This window comes from Bacillus rossius, chromosome 2 (assembly GCF_032445375.1).
Source record: "Bacillus rossius redtenbacheri isolate Brsri chromosome 2, Brsri_v3, whole genome shotgun sequence".
In the NCBI taxonomy this organism is placed as follows: domain Eukaryota; kingdom Metazoa; phylum Arthropoda; class Insecta; order Phasmatodea; family Bacillidae; genus Bacillus; species Bacillus rossius.
In genome coordinates, this window is record NC_086331.1 from 100,351,713 (window position 1) to 100,374,264 (window position 22,552).

Sequence of the window (22,552 nt, forward strand, 5' to 3'; positions counted from 1 at the left end):
CTCCTCTTAGAATATATGGCCAAATTTGTCTACTTCCGTAAAATTTAAAAAATTACCCTGATTACACTGAATACATGCTGGATTCAAGTACTAGTTGCCAAATGCAACAAATGCCTGAATGTCAATTTTGTGCATGCAAATTTGCAATCTCTTTTTAGAAGTTAGCAATGACTTTTTAGAAGATGCAAAGTAATTATTTTATTTTTAAACCTATAAGAGAAAAGGAACTACCCACATTATTTCATTATTAAATAGTTTCATAAACTCTAAATTTAGCAGGTAACTTGAACAAATCAATCAGCTGATGGACAGCGTAAACATAACATTTAAAACAGTATATCCAGCCTACATCACAGTGAAAAGAAACTATGAAAATCTCAATAACTTGTCTTTGGCTACTGTTCTGACCCAGCTTCAAAGGATGTTGCTGCATGTGTTTGCCATGATGATCAGCGAGGTCTTTCACTGCAGAAGGCTACGAGTCAAAAATGGTTTCTGACTCCTGCTTCCCGGCTATTAACCTGGTTAAAACTAAAAGAGTGAACATTCTCGTAATGAACCCTGGTCCAAAATCTAGGCGTAAAACTCTCTCTTCAAAAATGCATTGTTCTCAGGACAATGACAATAATTAAAGCAATCACATAAGGCAATGTATGTTACTTCTACTGAACATAAATTCATTCTACAACATCCTTTCTAGTATATTCTAAATAGTTGTTAAAAAGTACAGTAAAAGCTTTTTCAATCTGGCACACTCAAGACAACAGTCATGGCGGATTAGCGATTTTGTAGGATTATCGAACATCAATATAATTTTAACGGGCAGGGTATCAACAAGTACCAAGTACACCGATTTTAGAACTTTTCCGAACCTATTAAGGACATTTCTTACAACTTTTATAAAAAATTAATTATACATATTACATTAAACATAATACCAAATAGATCATTATTCCCAGGAATGAGCTGATTTTTATCTTAGAAACCTAAAATGTCTTCAGTAATAATTTCCTCGTGATTTAAGTGGACAGTCTTAAACTTTTATATTAAATGTGCCACTATAAACTGAAATGAGGGTCAAAAAACCAAATGAGAATTATTAAATCCACAGTAGGAAATTAAATTTTTGTGACTTCCAGCACCGTAACTGTTTACTCTGAGCTTATTCGTGACTTGGGTGACAAGTCCTTCAATTCTGTTACTTTTTAATGACTTTCAGAACATTCATGACCTGTAGACTCCCTAACGGGAAAATCAATGAAAAATTAATATACAGTACAATGATATTTAAAACAAGCTGTAATAGGCTACTCTACGGCTTACACTGCAGGTACAAAGTTGTAGCATTGTGCAAATGAGATATGTAACCCGACAGATAACTGGAATCCACCAAAAAATATCTGAACATGAGCAACTCAATTGCTGCTGGATTATAGAATGTGCCAAACCATAGCATGCCAGATTAATTAGCAGTAACTGCATTACAAAATATTTATTAACAAACAGATTAGAAAAAAATTTCCAGTGTCAAACAAAAAAAATAATTAAAAATTCTGAAAAGTTATATCTTCATGCTCCTGGGTTGGTCTAAAAACCGATTTATGCATTGAAATATTAACTATGAATACATCAGTCAACATTTAACAATATTCAGACATTTTTTATTAATTAGTTTTTACTATAATTTATTACTGCTGATTCCTATTATCAATAAAACATTCTAAAAACAATGAACTGACCCAAACACAGTAGACTAAAACAACAGTACCTAAATTCAAACAAAAACCGCCAGTACTACAACGAATATAATTAATGCAGCAATGGTGAACTATCATACCCTAAAAATTTGTAAATAAAATAATTCCCAAAAAGTTAGGGTTAAGTACATAGTACTTAGTTAAAACCACAGTTACATAAATTTTTTAGAGGCACACCCATTAAAGTTTGAATACCTGGCATAACAGTTTACATGTATTTCAACTGTTGCACACATCTATCAGCTTGGTACCTCATCACCCACAGCTCACTGATACATTTGCTTTTATTCAATTATTACCATGTAACAAGTTAAAATATCTGTATCCACCATCAAAATTTGTAATAAATATTTTTATGGTGATGCAATAGACTATCCTTCACTGATGTCTGTTTATGCATTGCTATAACTGAGAAAACTAGCTATGGTCTTAAATACTTAATGTACTCCTGGGTGTTCTATGATAGAGTTTAAGGGCTTACCAGATTTTAATAAAAAATTGTATCTAAACAATTTAAAGAAAATTAGTACTTCCAAAATATGATGCCTTATTTTCCTAAGATAGATGCTCTAAAATGACTTACTCCCAAATTTTTATTTGCAATATTAAAAACTATGTCCACATCTAAAATGACCATAAAATGTTTTCCTGCACAATACACAGTTTGCACAATCATTTCCTTCAATACTATGCAACCAACACTGCTAATCCGTGGTATAAAATAGTATTGATTAAAATGTTTGAATTTGAGCGATTGGAGGTGCATATTATACAAATTACTATTCCAGTTTGGTAACTGACATTTTGATCATTTCCCTGAGTTTTCCACATTTTAAAGATACTTTTTTTCAATTACTGAGTTTTCCCTGTTTTCCAGATTTTCCCTGTCTGCGGGACCCTGAAAATAAGTGATGTCATTCTACTGATGTAATACTGGTGTAATGTTATTTTTCATTTGTCAGATTGGTACTACAGCGCCAGTTACTAACACTTGCGTCATGCCTTGATCGTCAAGATAGAGAGGGAGATGGCATGAAACAATCAGGGGCAGATCCAGGTAGTAGGGACCTAGTTTATTACCTGTTTCTTACTTCAGAAGTCGTATTATCCAGTGTATATTTTACCCTTTTATGGGGGGGGGGGGGGGGCACATGCCCCCATGCCCCCCTCTAAATCAGCCTATGCATTCTATATAAGTTAATTGTGTGAGGCAGAGCGCAGGGTCACAGTGCAGTGTTCCTGATGACGCACCCAGTCAGCAGCTAGCGATTTCGCGGAGACAAGCTCTATGAAATTAACCGGCCTAGTCATTTACCGAATATACATTCAAAATTATCTGAAACAACCAAAAGACGAACGGAAATTTTTGCAATAAAAACATACGACTACAGACCATGCTGTCAAGTTAAATAAATTGGCAGTATAAAAACAAAGGGCTAAATGGGTAATGATTGCACTACATGACATAAGTGTACTTAGCAGCTGTGAACTAGTTAGGACTGGTATGCATTAAACTACTATTAAAGTTTATTATACATACTGCAAATGCATCTCATAACCTAGATACCCCTCTCCCGGCAATAGACTGCTCCAAAGTTCCAGCACCCAAATAAAAATAATTATGTCAAAAACAAGCACTAACAATTTTCTGCAAATCTTTTTCGAGTCACAAACCGTCTAAGGATCATGTTCAAAAAACCTTGTTCATCATGGAGTAAAACAATAATTCCTTTATAATATAAACCATTACCAGTATGGACCATACTATAAAAATAGTATTACAAGGTTAAAATTTTAATCTTTTTTTATTTTCGACTTAACATCCCAATACAATTTGCTTGCATTCAGCAAAACTGAATAAATATATATTGTAACGTTGCAAGACCCTGCCCTCTCAAATAAATGTTTTTCTTTTAAACTTCTTTGTATATGTAAATATTAATAAGTCAATGTTTTTTGAGTGGTGTATATGTTATGAAACCGTAGAATCAGACGTTATGGATATTAATATATGTTATTTGCACGTTCTGTGTGTTTTAAGAATGTCCCTGGTATTTTAACAGACATTTTAAATCATTAGTATTTTTTATGTAATTATTTACAAATAAGTCGCTGTACTAGACTTTTGCATATTTTGGCCTACTTTTTCAAGTTTTTTCTAAATAAGTTTATTTTGTAAAGAAATTTATATTATGATTGCTGTTCTTAATTTTCATTAACGTGTTGCATAATAGTTATAGGACAAGGGACCGTGTCTGGGGTGATGTGTAGAAAGAAGAGGCATAAGAGGCCTGTAAGTACGAGTGAGAAAGAAACAGTGATTCCCCAGTAAGAGAGAGACAAAAGCTGTGATTCCCCCACTGCGTGGGAACTGTGTGATAACTGCTGTCTCACGGTGTGGGAGAGAGAAGGAGAATGTAAAGTCCCTAGCTCTATGGATAGAAAACTGTTTTCAATGTGTGTTCTGTTTTCCTATTGGCTTGTATCTGTAAGTGTGAATGAAACGTGCGTGTGATTGGTCGGTGAGGTCATGTAACTTCTCCTCCCTGCATGGAGGAGACGGTGGCAGGATTTCACCAGTTGTCTGTCGACCGCTGCACCAGTATGGCGCGTTCAGTGGCTTCTCGCCAAATTATGTAGAAATTGTGAAGAGAGAATTTAACGTCGGTAGCTAGAGCCATGCCGTTTAATAATCATTTGTTTTGAAACTTTTTGGATATATTAAATTAGAAATTGCGGCTACCGACGTCGGCGTTTGGCTCGTGGCGAAGTTCATTCTCGCTGGGTGAGGCCACGTTTGAGGCTGCACTGACTTTGTGTACTTACAGTAGAATATTACTGAAGGACGTTATTTTTCGTTAATTCTCATCGCACAAGCTGCGAGCATTTTTCGACAGGCAGATGTACGTGTTGAACGAGTGAGTAAAACTGTGAAAGTGATTGAATTTGTCAGTGCAGCATTCTACTTTGAAAAAATAAAAACAAAACTAAAATCGGCGCTTTAAATCTTTTTATTTTTGTATGTAAAGAACCGTTACAATATAAATTTAAAAAATATATATATAAACATGTTAAGAATTACAAATAAACAATGTTATGATAGCCCAAATTAAAAAAAAAGAAAATTAACAAAAAGATTTGAACCCTCGAAAATAATCATATATATCTCATGCACAGGTCTTATTCACTACTGTATCGAAGTGATAGGAAATTAATATCTACCATTATATGTAGCAGAAAGACAGCAGGGTGGCAACAATAAATTAGTGCTGTCATTGCCACAGGTATTTCTCTCTCACAATAGGGGATGGAGGGTGCCAACAGTAAAATAACTAATACTAATAGGTTTATTTTTTTTTTCACAAAAAAAAAACTGTCATTTACAAAATTTGGTGAACGTATCATTGTTGCCACAATGGCAGTCTTGTAGCCGAACAGGCTTTTTATTTAAAGTGTGACCTCTTTAAACTTGGGAGAAGCTTTAAGATTCATTTTGTCAGATACAACATGTAAGGAAACTTATTATTAAGCATTTGAAGCCCATGCACACAAGCCACTTCTACTAAGAGCAATTAAAAAACATTTGTATGACTTAACAGGAAAAGTTGAAGGAATTGGCTGACAGGATTCCCAAAATTCATAACACTTTCAGGCTATGAATGAAAACATTAAATATGAAGCTGAACAGTAAGTATTTGGTGCCTTTTTCTTATTGGAATTTCAGGAACGGTTGTAAGATTCACATGCTTCGTGTAATCTACCACCTTTCCAGATTTTAAGACTCACCAGAAATCAACTTAACTGGTAAGAAAAGCTACAGAAAGCATGGAAACAGGTGTTACAACAAAATCACAATGCTTTCCTTCAACCAGAGCTGAACATGACAAGAAGGCTGTCAGCAGAGAATACATACAAATTGGGGTAGAAGGCAGTCAGCAGAGCATACATACAAATTGGGGGAGTATATCAATAAAACAATCTCATGCTAAAAAAAAGGTTAGGTCAAGAATATTGACTGCAAAGGTAGTAAGTAGCCCTGCTAAACTTTTTAAGCTACCCACAACATTGAAAGTAAAAACATATTTCCAGACTGACTGTACAATATGGTGCCTCTAGTTTCTGACCTCAGTAATGAAGCAGACAGACTGGTTGGCAGATCAAGAAAGAAGGAAGCAACTATGCGGTCCAGCACACAATACAGCACAAGCCAACCCTAGGAAGAAAACTCTGAATAGAAGCTCACCACCAGAGCATTCCTGTCTCTGTCTCTACAACCCACCTACTCAAAGACTGAAATGAAGCTTTTGTGTGTGATTGTGTTGTTTAAGGTTTGTGTCAGTGGTTCCCAAACCCAGTCTTCAGGTCCACAACCTGGGTCTTGGGAGACAAGAATATAACAACTGGATATTATGAAACCATGGGGAGGGCCTACTTCCAGTACCTGATACGGTAAAATGTTTTATTCAGGGGCACAATCAAAAACATTTAGGAAACAATGGTATATGGTCATTCTAGAGTTAGTAATAAGTTAAAGTAAATACAGACAATATTTACATGTAGTAATTCTAGTGGTTTTGTGCCTGTTTGTCCGCTAAAAGTAAATTATTTTGCTAAGTTAATACACATTGAAAATATAACAGGGTTTCCACTCTCTTACTTAAACCAATTTCCCTAAGTTTTCTTTTTTTGCCTTGCCTCATCTAACGTTTTTTCCTGTCTCATCATTATACCTGACAGATACACTACAATACAAATTACTATAAAAACACATTTCAAAATTTCCAATAAAAATACATAACATGCAAAATTGACTATAATATGTTTTCCTACATAATATACAGTTTGCACTGTTACTATTTCTATCAAAATAACGAACCATCATGTCAATCAGAAAGAAAAATAAACAAACATGTATGTTCAAACTTTGAAACAATTCATTATTTACTGTGATCATGCGAAGAATTATATATATTTGATTGTGCTTCAAATAAATACACCTTTATGTTTAATTAATTTTGTTAAAATCAGACTTTCAACAGCACAAAAATTTCTGATTAAAATACGTTGTTTTCATATATTTTTATACATAATAAAAAAAATTACTTATACTGTTTTGTTCTTAAATATTGTCAATTACCCCGTGTTTTCCAGATTTTGAAGACACCTTTTCCAATTCCATGAGTTTTCCCTGTCTTCAAGATTTTCCCTATATCCAGAAATCCTGTATAACATCATAAAATTGAGCATTTTGAAGTTAGTGAAAACTTTTGCTATAAGTAAAATGTTATCTCAAGAACCAAAGATACAAACAATCAACCAGAGAATAGTTTCAATAATACATGAAAAAATTTTTGTCTTCTAACATATCGTCTTAATCTTACGTTAAAAGTGAACTTGACATATCTTATCTTTGAGTGATTAATCTGAGGACTAAATATGACACCCCTAATTTTATGTGGAAGTCTACGAGAATGACTATTATAGGCTAAATAATACTGTGTTTTTGGCCCTTTGGCTGTCTAATTACTGAGTTTCATGGTAGATTCTACAATGAACAAATATTTGGTTACAATCAAGCCAGAAATCAAACTTCTAATCCTAAAGATAGCACAAAACTCACAAAGCTGCAGACATCTGCTACTTCAAAAGTAAATGAGGATCTTTTACTGTCTAGTCCCACATCAGTGCCTGGAGGAACAGACTGACGCTGTTGCTTGGCATGAGTTTCTGTTCAATGAGATACTGTCTATGTATCATCTCTCTAATCAGAATGTCAGTGCTCTTCATTCTAATACTGTGGTCCTTATCACCTAGATATCTTACTAAAGGGTGTCAGAGAAACACCTATTTTACTTGCTAGCTTATGTGTGTGACATTTTTTTTTATCAAAGTGGCAGGAGTTAAAGAACTAAATCAACTGAATTTTAATTTGTACATACAGATTATGACATTATTTGCCTTACAGAAACAGGGTTTAATCGGTGCAGTATTAATTCACACTATTTAAATGGAAATAACCATATTTTTACAACAGACAGAAATCCAACACTGACACTTATGGTCAGAGGTGGAGGAGTACTGATTGCAGTTAACAAACAAAAAATTATAACTGTGTTACTGCAAAACAGTTTTGATTATCAAGGTATTGAAGTACTCTGGATTTTCAAAAAAATGGCACAATCAAAATTTTTAACTCTTGGAAACATTTATATTCCTCTTCAGACCTCACCTTTAATTTATGCTTTCTACTTTGAGAATCTTATCGATAAATTTGCAAATTATTGAGATGATATTCCTATAATGGGTTATTTTAATATTCCAGGGGTTGGCTGTGTAATATTGCATACTTTGACTATTTCTCAAACCACTACTAAAACCAAAGCTCAGGCCTTAATTAATTTCATTTCTAGTGTCTCTCACAATACAACTCTATACAATCTACAAAAAATCTGTTAGACCTCTGTTTTACTAATCTGAAGTATTGTTCTGTTAAAGAGTCATGGATCCACTAGTTTAATAAGATGAACTACATCCATCTTTAGTTACTATCATCAAACTTGATATCATAAGCAATAAAACTTTAATTTACTCTTCATATAAAAACTATAAAAAGGGTGACTATCTTGGCCTTTTCAATACTATCAATAAGCATGGCTGGTCGGCTTTCTATAAACTGAAATATGTCAACTTAATGGTTGATTACTAAACTGATCTAATGAATACTATATAAATTGTTACATGCCCATATCCAAGAAAACCTCAACTAACTTTTCACATTGGTACTCTAAGCAACTCATTAATATGTTAAATTTAAAAAAAACACTACCATAAATTATATAAACATAATTTGAACTTACTATGCTGAGCTCTCTCAAAAACCTTAAGAGGTAAAATCTCTCATTACTTGTAACAAAAATTTTGGCTCCAAAGAATTAACAATAATATTAAACATCCAAAAACATTCTGACATTATGTGAAAATTATGAGAAATGGATATAAACCGTTATCTCTGACCATAAATGGAATAGTCACTAATGATCCATTATGTATTTCTACTGCTTTGCAAACTACTTTTCTAGTGTATATATTCCTTCTAACAATATCACCAATTTGTCAACTCTAACATATGGAATTTTTCTATTCCCTTGTTTAATATCAACAAGGATAATGTACTTTGGGGTATCAAATCCTTATAATCATCATGTCTACTGGTCCAAATGCTATTTCAAACTTTACTGTAAAAGGATGTTCGAACCTTATTGCGCCTTACTTGCAGTATATTTTTAATTCATGTATCCAAAGTGGTGTATATCACAACAAATAGAAGACTGCTAAAATTATACCGCTACATAAAAGATGTAACAAATTTGATGTATCCAACTATAAACCTATATCACTTCTGAATAGATTTGCCCAAGTTTTTGATAAAATTATATTTAGGAATCTTAGCTTCAACTTAAAATATAAGCTTTAGATAATCAACACGGTTTCAGAACTAGAAAACAACAAAAACAAACCTTCTATCTTTTCTTAAACCTATTTATACTGAAGTAATAACATGAGGCCAGGTTGATGCTTGTTATTTTTATCTTTCAAAAGCTTTCGACACAATCATAATAAATTACTTGAAAAACTACCAAATCTAGGACGAATAAGTAAATACTTAATATGGTTCTATAGTTACCTTAAGGAAATAAGTTTTTAAATTTCAATCAACAATATAGATTCTGATATACAGGTAGCTAGTTCTGATGTTCTACAAGGTACTTTATTGCCTTAACAATTTAATATTTTTATTGATGATATTGTCTAAGTATTAAACCATTTTCATGGTCTACTGTTTGCAGATGACTTAAAAATATATAGAAAAATAACTTCTTTCCATCACTGTGTTATATTCCAAAATGATTTGCATGCAACTGCTAAATCGTGAATGATGCAAATTAAATTTAGTTAAATCTCAACCATGGGAAAACTACTGTAATAATCTTCAAATGTAAAATTTCACTATATTAAATTTGATTATAATTAGGAAATCAAAAACTTGTCAAGAGCAAAATGGTCCAAGATTTAGGTCTCACACTTGATTCTAAATTACCTTTTAATTATCACAATGAAAAGATTATAATTAATGCTAATATAACACTTGCCCTCATTAAATATATTAAATTACTTATTGTGCCTCTAATATTGGTTCAATTATGTGTGTCTATACTTCCTTGGTGAGAACACAATTCCATTATCTGAAACAAACTAAATAAATCTAACAGTGATGAAATAGATAAAGTACAAACTAAATAAATAAATATTATAAGCCTAAAAATTACAAATCAAAATACAGATTTAAACTCCTTTCTAGGCTCTTTATTAATAATATTAATAAATAATAATATTTTAGTTAGTTGCAAATTTTGAAATCAACTGCTTCAAACACAAATTGTATTGTAATTATTTAATAGAGAGTATTGGTGTTAAAGTTGCTACATTCTTACACACTCTTTATTGTGTACCATTAGTAAAAAGAATGACATGTTATATAGAGTAACTATAACCAATATGATAGTTTTTTTCATTATTAGAAACTAAATCAGTGTTAGTTCCTTACTTGATTAGAATAATCTTTAGATATTAAATTAAAGAAATTAATATTGATTTCTAACTAGTAAAAAAGTAATATTATAATTAATTTAAGTACATATTAACTTTTTTTCTTTTAAACTGTATGCTATTTGTTCGTAATCTTATGTTTACTGTCCAGTAATTGTCCAATGTCATTAAATTTGTAGTATTATATTTTAAATAGATTTTAATTCCTTAACTTTATGTTGTACATCTTGTTTGTCTAAGTATTTCTTGCTATGTCATAATTGTTTTTTTTCCTGTCTTTGTTTTGTGTTGATTATGTATGGTGCCTACCACTTTAGCTCTTCAGCTGTATAACTTAATAAATAAATAAACAAATCAACTTTTCAAAGCTTCTTAATAGATGTTTTTTATTGTGTTCTGTAAACATTGTCTAATGTCTGGAACTACAGTAATGTACTGGTGAGTGCTGCACATGTACTAGTGATTTGTGGCTAGGCCAGAATGCATGTAGCCTTCTGTTTAAGCATGAGTACACATGTCTGCAAGCATGGGCATATATCCTGGGGAGCCCAGGCACCCCTGGGGAGCCCAGGCACCCCCTGGAATGAAAAAGCCTCTTCTAAAGGGGCCCACTTGCGCTTTCAAAATCGAAACTGAGGAATGGGAATGACAACAGTGATTTTGTGCCCCCCAGGGAACCCCACAGATTTTTGCCCAAGCCTGCAAGTAAGCAGAGGGGCTGCCCAACACGTACCAGAGAATTAGATAGGAAGAAAGTGTTTGGTGAGCACCCAGAGCAGTTGTGTTGATTGAATCTGCGGCACACTATCAGATGTGTGACACAGTGATGTTCTGTAGTTTTGTTTTAAATAGTCTATGTAGCAGATTTAAGTCTAAATTAGTAAATGATCACACCTTTAACATGTGTTCAATGTGATTTTCATGGCACTCCCAACCTACCAGTTAAAAAAAAAACCAAAAGTTTCCTTTGTCATATCCCAAAATCCAATTACATTATATTATTTTTTTTTTTTTTTTAGTAAATTATGACTGAGTGTATGCCGTGAAACCCAAATTTTAGTTTCTATAACATGATTACATCTTTACAAACAGTAAAAATTATATTCTTCCAATTAGTGGTGTCTTGGCTAAAAGCATAAACATCACTTTATTTTATTGAATCCTTATAAAAAATATTTAGAATTGAGCTGAATATAAAAATAACATATTTACTTATAAAAACTGATAATTAAAAAACAACTTACAATGACAATATCCAAGTTGAGCGCTAAATGATCTGGAAGAGTTCGTTTGGAAACTTCTTCTTCAGGCATTCCATTGAATCTATCATGCTTTTTCCTTTCTTTAAAAATTGGAGTGAATTTTTCATCTTTCATTTTCTTGCCAATAAGCATTTCCCCATTAACTAAGTTTTCAGTGTCTTCTAACCTGAAGCAAGAATATAACATACAAACATTTTTCCAAAATCAAAATTTATAAACATTGTTATCAAATCATACAGTTTATATTTTTATTCTCCTCGTGCTTAATGTCTTGTTGAAAGCTAGGTCTACAGACAACTATACAAACCAATGTTAGCAGGAAAATATTTGACCATGGTCGGTAGTTAAGAACCATCCCAGCATTTGCCTGGAGTGATTAATGGATAAATAAAAACAAGATGGCCGGATGGTAATTCAATATACATATATGTATTTGTGTATACACAAACATGGTTTCCTGTAAAACAATAGGACTTGCCTCCTGAAAATGGTGCACCAGTTAATGATGATTATCAGCTGATTTTTGACAAACTTCAAATGTGTTTATAAAAACATGCAAAATAATGGGTTTACATATGCTGTTACAATCACTTATCTACAGAAGTCATTTAAACATTATATATACAGCGTTAGTCTGAATTCAACCAACAAACTTCGGCTGCATGTTCATCATGACAAAATAAGTTGAAAACATCAATATGAATAATGGTCTTAGGTGCTTCTCAAGACTGGTATACATTTTTGAAGTTGGGGCTAAACAACATTTTTATTATAAATAATAGAGAAAGTACTAAAGTTGGAACACTTAGCATCTACATTATATTTATTTCAATTAAATTCTACAACCAGTGCAAAATTTGTCACTGTAGCTAAATATTTCATTAAACTAAATGAGGATACTAACACATCACAAAAATACATGTAAAATAATTGCATTATTCTCAAAAATTACTTCAATGACATAATTTTGCTACAGCCACAAAATTTGCAGTGGTTGTAGAGCATCACTGAATTAAACATAATTCAGATGCTCAGTGTTCTATCACAAATACTTTCTGTATTATTTACGATATAAATGTTATTCAGCCCCATCTTCAAAGATGTATACCAGCCTTGAAAAGAACTTTGGGCCATAAGTCATATGTATGTTTTCAAATCATTTTGACATAATGAACCTGTAGCCGAAGTTTGTCGGTCAAATTCAGACTCAACTTGTGTATACAAATATATAAATATATAGCTTATAGTAAATGACAGGCCTTCACAGCTATTGTTAAATAAACTATCTTGACTTTGGGGGTTGCACCGCATCAAAGTGGTAGATTGTACAATCTACCACTTACACACAGCTTAATCTTAAAAGCCAAAATTATATGTATAATATATAATATATTATATATAATATATATTTATATATTATATATAATATATTATATATAATATATATTTATATATTTTAACCATGAAACTTCAAAAAACTTACACAAGAATATGAACAATTCTTTTTTTTAAATAAGTCTTGTTGCTATTAATCATACTGATTTTTTAGTTCATGGTAGACAATGCTCTTCACAAAGTTCAAATAAAATTTTTCTAATAAAGATTAATGTGGAATCTAGCAAAATGTTCTAAACACACAATTTACTTAAAAGTGCAGTTACATAATTTTTTAACAGGTGCAACAATGCAAGCTCAGAACCTCCCCACCCCACCAGGCAATGTGCATGTTTACTTTACATGTTGCACACCAATATCCACGCCCATGTTGTATCTCATCTTGCACAGTTTGCTTACACACATGCTATCATTTAGTTATCTATCAGGACAGGGTTGATTTTCACCAATTTTCTCTCTTGTAACATATTACTTTTGAATGGTTTCACTTTTAATAATTCATGAACATTATTATCTAAATTTGCTAACTCTTAATTATAAAAAAGTATTACAAACAATATATGTGCTATTTAGCATCCCAAAACACTTGTTCAGACCAGGAGTAAATAAAATAAAACCCCTCAAGTAAATTAAGTTTTTGGACAATGAACAATTTATTTGAGTTTCATTTAAAAGTCGTGTATTTTATAACCCAGTATGAAATTACAATGCACTTGCATTACAGTGGACAAAAGTATAATATATTATACTCACTTTATAAAATTCTATGACTATTACAAAACAAGAACGGTATCTGACAATTTAATTCATTGTCTTTGCTAGTTTCACTTCAAGAACCGTTTGACGTGGGTTGAAACTTCTCTTCCTCAATTGTCTTCCTTCAGCAGTGCCATCTCTTTTAAGCATGAAGCAGTAGTCTGCCATCATCTTACATCCCACCTTCCCTGGTATCTCTTTTCCATGTCCTTTATGTCCTGGTGAAAACGTTCTTGTTCTTCACTGAAATCACCGAGATTCGCAGCAATTGAGCAGCATCCTTTGTCAGATTTAAGTCACGAGTTAAATCGTTAAGTTCATTTTGAGTGAATAATTTTGGCGCATAATTTTCTTCGGACTTGTAATCATCAGCATTATCACAATCATTTTCTGAACTGCTCTCTTGTAGCACTTCTTCGAGAACGGGAGGTGGAACTGGGATAGGAAGAGATTCACAATGTATAACTGGTTCTATGGCCGAAGGAATGTTCGGATATTGTATGTCCTCCTCAGTTTTTGTGTTATGACCTTGAAAGTTAACCATACAGAAATAACAGTCGTTAATATGATTTTGTAGCTCCCTCCAAACCATTGGAATTGCAAAGGGCATTGATTTTTTTTTTTGCACCATTTTTCCATAGTCTCATCCCTCGACAGATGTACGACATACCTTGTACGGTGCCCAGTTTTTGTCTTAATCACCAAGCTTTATGCCGAAGTAAGCATAACAGACATTTCTCACAAAACTACTGATGTCTTGTCTTTGCTTAGCAGTTACATAACTACCACTAATATAACTGAACACGTTTCAGTTATTTAAACACTTACGGAACTCATTTCATAACTATAACCTCACACTACAGCTTGTAAACAATGAATTACTGTTTTCCTCCTAAAACCAGCTGGATGTAACAAGTGTTGCCAACTATTCCCTCTTACCAAAATTAATTTTCCCATTTTACAATGAAAATTCTCTTTGTAAAATTTATGTTTAAATAAAAGTTTTTTTTTTTTCAATTTGCAAAAAAACTGTACGTGATAGGAAAAAACTGATTGCAGATCTGTAATCAGCACAATAAAATACTTTAGGAACACCTAAGATCAGAGAATCATAGAAAATCATGTTGCATAGTGTTATTGATTGTGGCTAGGTGAATGACTATCAACATTTGATTGAAATTCAAATCACTCAATCAATACACAGTTTATTCATTAGTAGTTGTACTTATGTTTAGATAATAGATCGGTTTTCAACTAAACATGAATTTGTGATTAAAGAACTGCTTTTAAGACATTAAAAATTTACTAATCCAGTTTCGTATTTTTTTTTTTTTTCATTTTGTCAATTTTCTAACATTTTCTAAGTTCTGAAGAAAACTTTTAAATTTCCTGAGTTTTTCAGATGTTCCCTGTCTGTAGAAACCCTGCAGTATACTACTATAGAAACTCAAAAAAAGTTGACACAATGGTCTCCAGTGTCTGTGTTAACAGACATTTTCCTTCACTGATCTTTACTCATTCCTGGTTTTTATAAGCGCAGAGGAAACTGTAACTGATATGTAAGCTACTTAGTTTACTATAAATGATGTTCTAGGCTAGACTAAATTTAGGAGTTTATGACATTTTTATCACAACATGTGAACATGTTCAAGTATTTCCATAATACACCAATACCTCAGTTAGCATGTCTTCAAATTGCCAAAATTCATTTAGCGCGATGTAAATTTTACCGCCCCAGTCTTGAATAGCACATCTGTAAATTTCAGTCAGCATAAAATCGACACAGGCAAAAAAAAAAAAGTCAGGCATGATGCCCATACCATGAAGTCCGCTTCAACTCAGTAAACAAATGTACAATGGCATACAGTTAGCTATATGAGGGGGGGAAGATATGCGCGTGCAGGTCTGACTATGCTATCGGCTATTGTACAAACATCAGCTAAGGCAAGTTCAGTTGCGGCTATGAAGTGTAAAGGACCAAATGTTTTTACGTTCACGCGTATGCCGCCGGGTCGTACCCTTGTCACCTGGCCATAGACTGGGCCGTGACAGGCCCGTAGTCAGTGGCAAGGAACTGCACGTACAAACAATAAGCAACATTTGCTCATTCGTCTGCCGGTAACTGTACTTGCACAAGCACTTGCAGTTGGAATCATATTGGAATAATGGCTTCCAAGTGAGAGCGTAATGCATCGTGTTCAAGTATTCGAGACAAAACTAGAAGTATTAGGGCATGCAGAATGTCATGAAGGCCACACTTACATTGGTCGCACTTTAGTTTTAAGCAAGTCAACTTTGCCCACAATCGTACGAAATAAGGACGCTATCAAACGTTTATATAAGTCTGATGCTGTTCATTGTACTAGCGGGAATAGATTTGACATTAGATATTGGAAAAGAAATTAATAGATGATTCACATGGAAAAGATTGTTAAATGAATGGTACAATGAAAAAATAATCACGAGCCTGATAGGATTTATGTGAACCAAGCAGTGATATGCGAAAAAACAATTTAATTTTTGAAAAATTAAAATATAATATCCAGTCAATAATATTGGTTTCACTGCCAGTAAATGATGGCTTGGAAAGTTCGTGGAAAGTTACGCAATGTGAGTTGGTCACGCCCGGGCAGGCAAGCCAACCAGCTGACTGACTACTATCTCCCGTCACACGGTGTCGTATTAAATGAGGGATTGGTGTACACTGCCTTATTTTCAAAGACCTGTTTTCAAATGCCTATTTTCCCCATACATACTGAGGTTTGAATTATTTTATACTACAAATGAACATATCTTTACTAACAGGTATGATTTTGAAGTGAAGACATTTACCTGTTTATCTGTTACAATTTAACAACATAAAAAACTGTTTCACCATAGGAAAAGTGAACATGGGACGTGTAGTGCACGTAAGTACTAGGTTTGAAGCAATATATTAAGTCATTCAGGTCCTGTTTTTTGCTAATTTTGTCAAGAAATAATTTATTTGCATATCTTGATAAACAGTAACATGTATACCTTTAAAATATTAATGTTCTACTGCCAAATAATGCCTCAATTTCTCATAAACAGTGAGAAATATTTTAAGAGACACAACTTTGTTATGCTCGTTATATCTACACTATTAAGGCATTACTTCAAATGGAACAGCCATATGTTTTAAAATTTTACGGTATCATAACTAAATAAGTTCTCATTTGATAGAAAGTAGTACAATTAAGGATATAGTGTTTTCCTTATGGTCATTATGCACACAGAAGCAGCAAGACAGTTTTCTTTTGCTAATGCAGACACTACTCTTTGATTTTTTCTGCATAACCTGCAAAAAAATTGTTTCTTCTTTTCAAATTTGGCAATTGAATAAATAATATTTAATTGTAGAGTTTAAAAAAATTCCAATATTTTTTTTTTTTTAACTAATTTAGGTTGAGTATCCTGCAAAATTGTGATTTTTCTTTTAACTCAAACTAGATTTTTTTTTTAATAATCACTAATTTGCACTACTCTTTATTCCCAGATACATAAATTATTAACCAACCGATACATCACTAACGCAGTAGCAAACAGCAAAAGAGTGCCCAATTAATCATGTCATCACCATGCTTGGTGTTCTGAGGCAGTTACCTCCTTGTAAGCATTGAGCACACATCAATACCACAAGATCTTTGAGACCCGCAGTTGACGTGTACCATGGCCGTGCTAAAAACTTCTGGTACAAATCTGTGTGTGTGACATTATATCGGAGACCAGCAAATTTATTTAGATGTGCACTCGTCAAGCTACTAGTTAAATTTAAGAGTCGTCGGGCAAGTATAAGAGAAGCAACATGCAGCAGACCAAGCTGCAAAAACCTGATAGCAAGGCTCCTGCGTTTAACTCCCTCCAGTGTTCTCTGTATTGACTTACGAAGTTTGTAAATGAGTCAGCCCTGGTAAAAATGTTACGTTTTAATGATGCTTCATTCCTGTGAAAAATAGTTTTTAGTTATGTACAGATGTCTAATAGTGATAAAAACATAAGATAAAATTAAATAGCTAATATAATTTTTTTTTCCAGTTAACTTTGTGTTTAAATCTGCTTTTTTTTTATCGAAGTTAAAATTTTGGGGATCAGCAGCTGAATAAAATTTATGTAACCTATCATTGTTACATCAGCTCGCTTATGAGTTAAGTATATGGACATCAACAAATGACGCAACTGAATACAAATGATGTGATAGTTTCTTGCTATAAGTTTTGCATAGTAATGTCATACTAAAAAATAATATCCTGGAGCTTAATTATTGCAGTGTGTCTTTTTTTTTATGGCCAGTGCAGATAAACAGTAATGTTAAAAATTTGCGGAAATTACATAATTTCATAATTTCCTAATGTTTAAATCTTTATTTGGCCCCTACCACGTACACTCTGTACCAAACCCTTTTACGTATTACGTAGCAACTCTATCTAACAGTATAAAACAAACGAGATGTTAAAATAATGCCAAAAAATCAAAAATTACTGTCTTCTGAAGCAAATTTTTAGTATACTAAGTTGGTTCTGAAGAAATAGTAGTTAACTGTTTAGATATGAAGTAAATGATTCAAATTAACTGTGTTGTTTCAATAATGTTTCATAATAAAATGCTATTACATCTGAGCCTATTTTAAAACAACTTAAGTTTGGTTTGGGTTAAAGCAGCAGTTTTGAGTCCAGCTTCAAGCAAAAAAAAAAAAAAAATGCATTCTCGCACAGTCCTACTAGCAAATCTAATTAATGAACCATAACAGTTTTATTACCACGCATCATCTTGTTTTCTTGGAAACATTTAAAACACTGCTTCATAACATGCCAATGCTATTGATATATCTGTAAAGTTAATAAGAATATTGCTAAGAACATATAAAACTGTTAAATAAAATTATAATTTGTTAGTAGAATGCAAATTTTCTTGCCTAGGGGACTCAGCAAAAACCTGACTATTGAACAAACTTCTAGGTAAAATATACAAGCTTTATGGAATTCTTAGGTTTAAAGGTTTTAATTTGTTAAAACTTAGTCCTGAATTGACTTTTAGAAAAAAGCAATCTATGAAACATTTTTTGAAAACACGACCTTCTATTTTGTAATTTAAGGGTTTTTACTGTCATTTACCATTTGGATTATTTTCCCACCCTTTTAGCAAGATAGTTTCCCAAGGTTCATACCTTGTTACAGTTTGCAAACTAATTAACTGGCAACAGCTTGTAACCACCAGAAACAAATCATGTATTACTTCATGCAGATCAATAAAAATATCAAACTGGTTGGACTGTACCCAATTTCCTATGTCCTGTTTAGATATGAAATGTATTACAAATTTTCTACTCCAAGTACTGCAAATTATAACTAAATATTTCAAATTTTTCTTGAACATGTCAAGAAAATTTATTGGCAAGGATTGTACTATCAATCTAACATGCCATAGGTGCATGAAAAAAAAAAATTAAAATAATCTATAAACAAATTTTCTCTACAAAGTCACAAATTCTTGAATACAAAAAAAGCAGATCATAAATTGGTTTCCATACAAAACAACTAAATAATTTCAATAAAAATCTAGCATACCTGTCTGGAATTATTTTTTTCTTGCGGCCTCGTTTTTTGGGCATTATTTGTGAGACTACGTTCTGAGGTCTAGGCTGAGGCCCTGGTGTTGGATCATCATCTACAAAACTATAAGGGTCTTCTGGTGGCTCGCACTTGACACCCATATTCCCGGTGAGGTGGAGGTGGTTCATCAGCTTGTGACCATCCGACTGAGATCGTAGCTCTAGATCGCCACATGTTTCATAGCCATCATCCCGAACCTCTTGCTTGATGATGCTATCAGAAAATGGTGATCTGCTGTAAAATAAATACATATATATAACACATACCAACAAAACAGACATAATGCTTCTACAGTAAATTTTATTAATACTCAGTTTGCACACTAACAAATCAAAGTAAGTTATTTTAGTTATTTATTTTATTTGTCACATCCACATCCACAGTTGGGACGAGACACAAGAAAATATATAGCGATAGCACAATGTAGTCACTGGCACTGCTTTCCGGCAGGCATCCTGAGCAGGCAGGCACCACCTGAAGGGAAGCACCCCAACAGGTAGGCACTGCACGCAAATAGTCAACACACACAAGCAGCCATTACACATACTTGCAGGAACTACACCAAACAATACAAACACTAAAATAACCACAAATTTACATTATATATGGATAGTAAAAGGTCATACACGATGCATGATTTTATTACCTATAGATAAGGTTAAAATTATTTGTAAAAATGATTCATCATTTAAAAATAATATACTGATAGTTACTTATGAAATAAACTGAATTAAAGAACAAAATATTTAATCAAGTTTATTAAAACTGAAGATGAGTCTATAAATAATATCATTTTTGTTATGCTTTGAACACAATGAGAACAATAATAGACTGTTGATTTGAAGAACTCTCAATTTATAATTACAGGGCTTGTAACAGGTAAAAGGCTAAAAAAAAGTGAAAAAGTGACTTCAGATTTTTAAAAAAGTGACTTTAAGTGACTTTTCAAGGAGTAAAAATTGACAAAGTGATATGTGTAAAAACAAAACAAAATAAAGAAAATGGTCCTCCCCAACCACCCCTTGCCATTTTCCTTATTTACTTTTTAACTTTTAGTTTTATTACTTACATAATACATTTAACAACATGATTTAAAATGTTGCATACATGAGCAACCTTAAAGATTATTCACTTGTTTTCATTGTAACAATTGAGTTCAAATACACACAATATCCTTTCCAGTATACATTAATTATTACATATGAACTATTATAGAGCATTATTATTAATAAACCATTACAAAGTATACAAATGCAGATAGAAACCTAAATAAATTGTTTCAATAACAATTGTGATTTTATTCAAGTGAATGAGATAAAGCATATAGTATTTGCAATATAAAATAATTTATAAAAAACCCCAAGTACTTATATATCAAATTGAAAGGCTAATATAAAAATTCAAAATATAAAATACATAAACACAGAAAGCTATTTTAATACACTTACACATTTTCTATACAAAACAAAACTTCAGTCTTTCTTTTTTAATGACTGTTGAAAAAAGTCTTTAATCAACTTGGTTTTTTTTTCTCTATTGATGTAGTCAAAGTTTGATGTACACGCTTTGTTTCAGCAGCTTGAACTTGGACTTTTTTAGCCCCTTCAATCATTGCTTGGGCCAATGCAACTTCTTTGAAGTCTCTTTTCTTCAGTGCTTTTATGAGTCTTTCATTTGCTTCATCCAGAAGTGTTAAGCCACTTCCTTCAATTTCTTCGTATTCCTTCCTACATTTCTTCAACTTTTGCTCATCCTCTTCAATTGTTCTTTTCTGAGTTTTCAACTTCTCTAATTGTTCTTTTTCTTCTGCTTTTCTTTCTAGATCTTTCTGTTCTTCCAGTAACTTTTTTTTCTCTCTCCTTTCTTTCTCTTCTAGGTAGGCATTATAACTCTTGTAAGCAACACGTCCCATTCTCAAGAGCTCATCCGTAATAGGGACCAGATATGGTTTATTATCATACTTTTTCAGTGCACTCTTTACAGTCATTATTGCATTTAACGTTCTTTCAGACATTGAGGCCCGATCAGTGGTCAAAGTCCTACATGAAGATGAAAACCCCCTTTCTACATCAGCACTACCATGTGAAAGTGATAGTGCTGCTTTCACAATTTTGGTTACGTTAGGGTACTTTGGACCATTGCCGCATACATTCTTCAGCTCCATGAACTGTGTCCAGTACACATCCACCGACACACATGCAGTTGAGGTTTCTTCCTCTCTTTGCAGTAGTTTCCATTCGTCCAATAGCAAGTCATTCGGGACGTCACATGGCATAGCTCGTGATATTTCAAGTAGGCTATGATAGCTCTCTGGTAAACATCTTTTATCAAGATTGAGACAGGATAAGATCTTGAGAAGAGCAGAACCAAGTGATGACTTTTTGACAATGTGCTTTATACTTTCAGTGAAATGTTTTTGAACACCCAAGAAGAATAAACTCCTTTCCTTTTCAGATGTACCATTCAAGGCATTTCTGACTTCATCCCCAACAACAATATCATTAATGGGAAGCAAATTATGTGTACAAAACACATCTTCAACACAGTCTAGTTTTAAATTCTTTAGACAGTCTGTGGTGCAGATTCTTCCAAGTAAGGTAGTAACTAATAATTCAAGTCGGGAATGAAGCAGATGAATTAGAGGTTCATTTCTCTGAAAAAACTCTGTTACACTGTTAAACAATGTTGCACTTGAAATTACAAACAATATTTGAGCTTTGATTGTAGGCTTTTTCACTTGACGGACAATTTTCAAGTAGCGTGGGGTTTCCATTAATTTTGGTTTTTTTGGGGGGATGTAGCTCAAAAAATACTTACGCACAGCAGTCCACTGCTCTTGTAACCTTTTTGCTGCTGAACATAATGTGAGCCACCGACTTGAGCAATGCTTTACAAAATTATGTTTTGGGAGCTTCAAAGATGTCTGCATTTCCATGAAATCACTTCTCCGAGCTGGCCATCCATCAAAAAAATTGTGTATATCCAAAACAAGTTCTGAAACATCTTCCCCAAATTCCGAAATGCCTTTAAGAAATGCATTATGGATTGTGTGGATGTTGCAGGTACCTATGTCAATCAATGGCTTTCTTTTATTCAATACACAGGTGTCATTAAAGTTTCGAGCAACTGACTTATTGACATTAGG

The 22,552-nt window shown here is 32.8% G+C and overlaps 1 protein-coding gene across 2 annotated transcripts in view; it reads right to left on the reverse strand.

The window, feature by feature from the left end:
- Window positions 1-22,552, reverse strand: part of LOC134529515 (uncharacterized) — a 120,640-nt gene that overhangs the window by 72,534 nt on the left and 25,554 nt on the right. For both annotated transcript variants that reach the window (XM_063363680.1, XM_063363681.1), the window contains exons 2-3: window positions 19,363-19,641; window positions 11,609-11,792 (exon numbers count right to left, since the gene is read on the reverse strand). In XM_063363680.1, coding sequence (XP_063219750.1) covers window positions 11,609-11,792; window positions 19,363-19,641 — 463 coding nt within the window. The remainder of the gene's footprint in view (window positions 1-11,608; window positions 11,793-19,362; window positions 19,642-22,552) is intronic.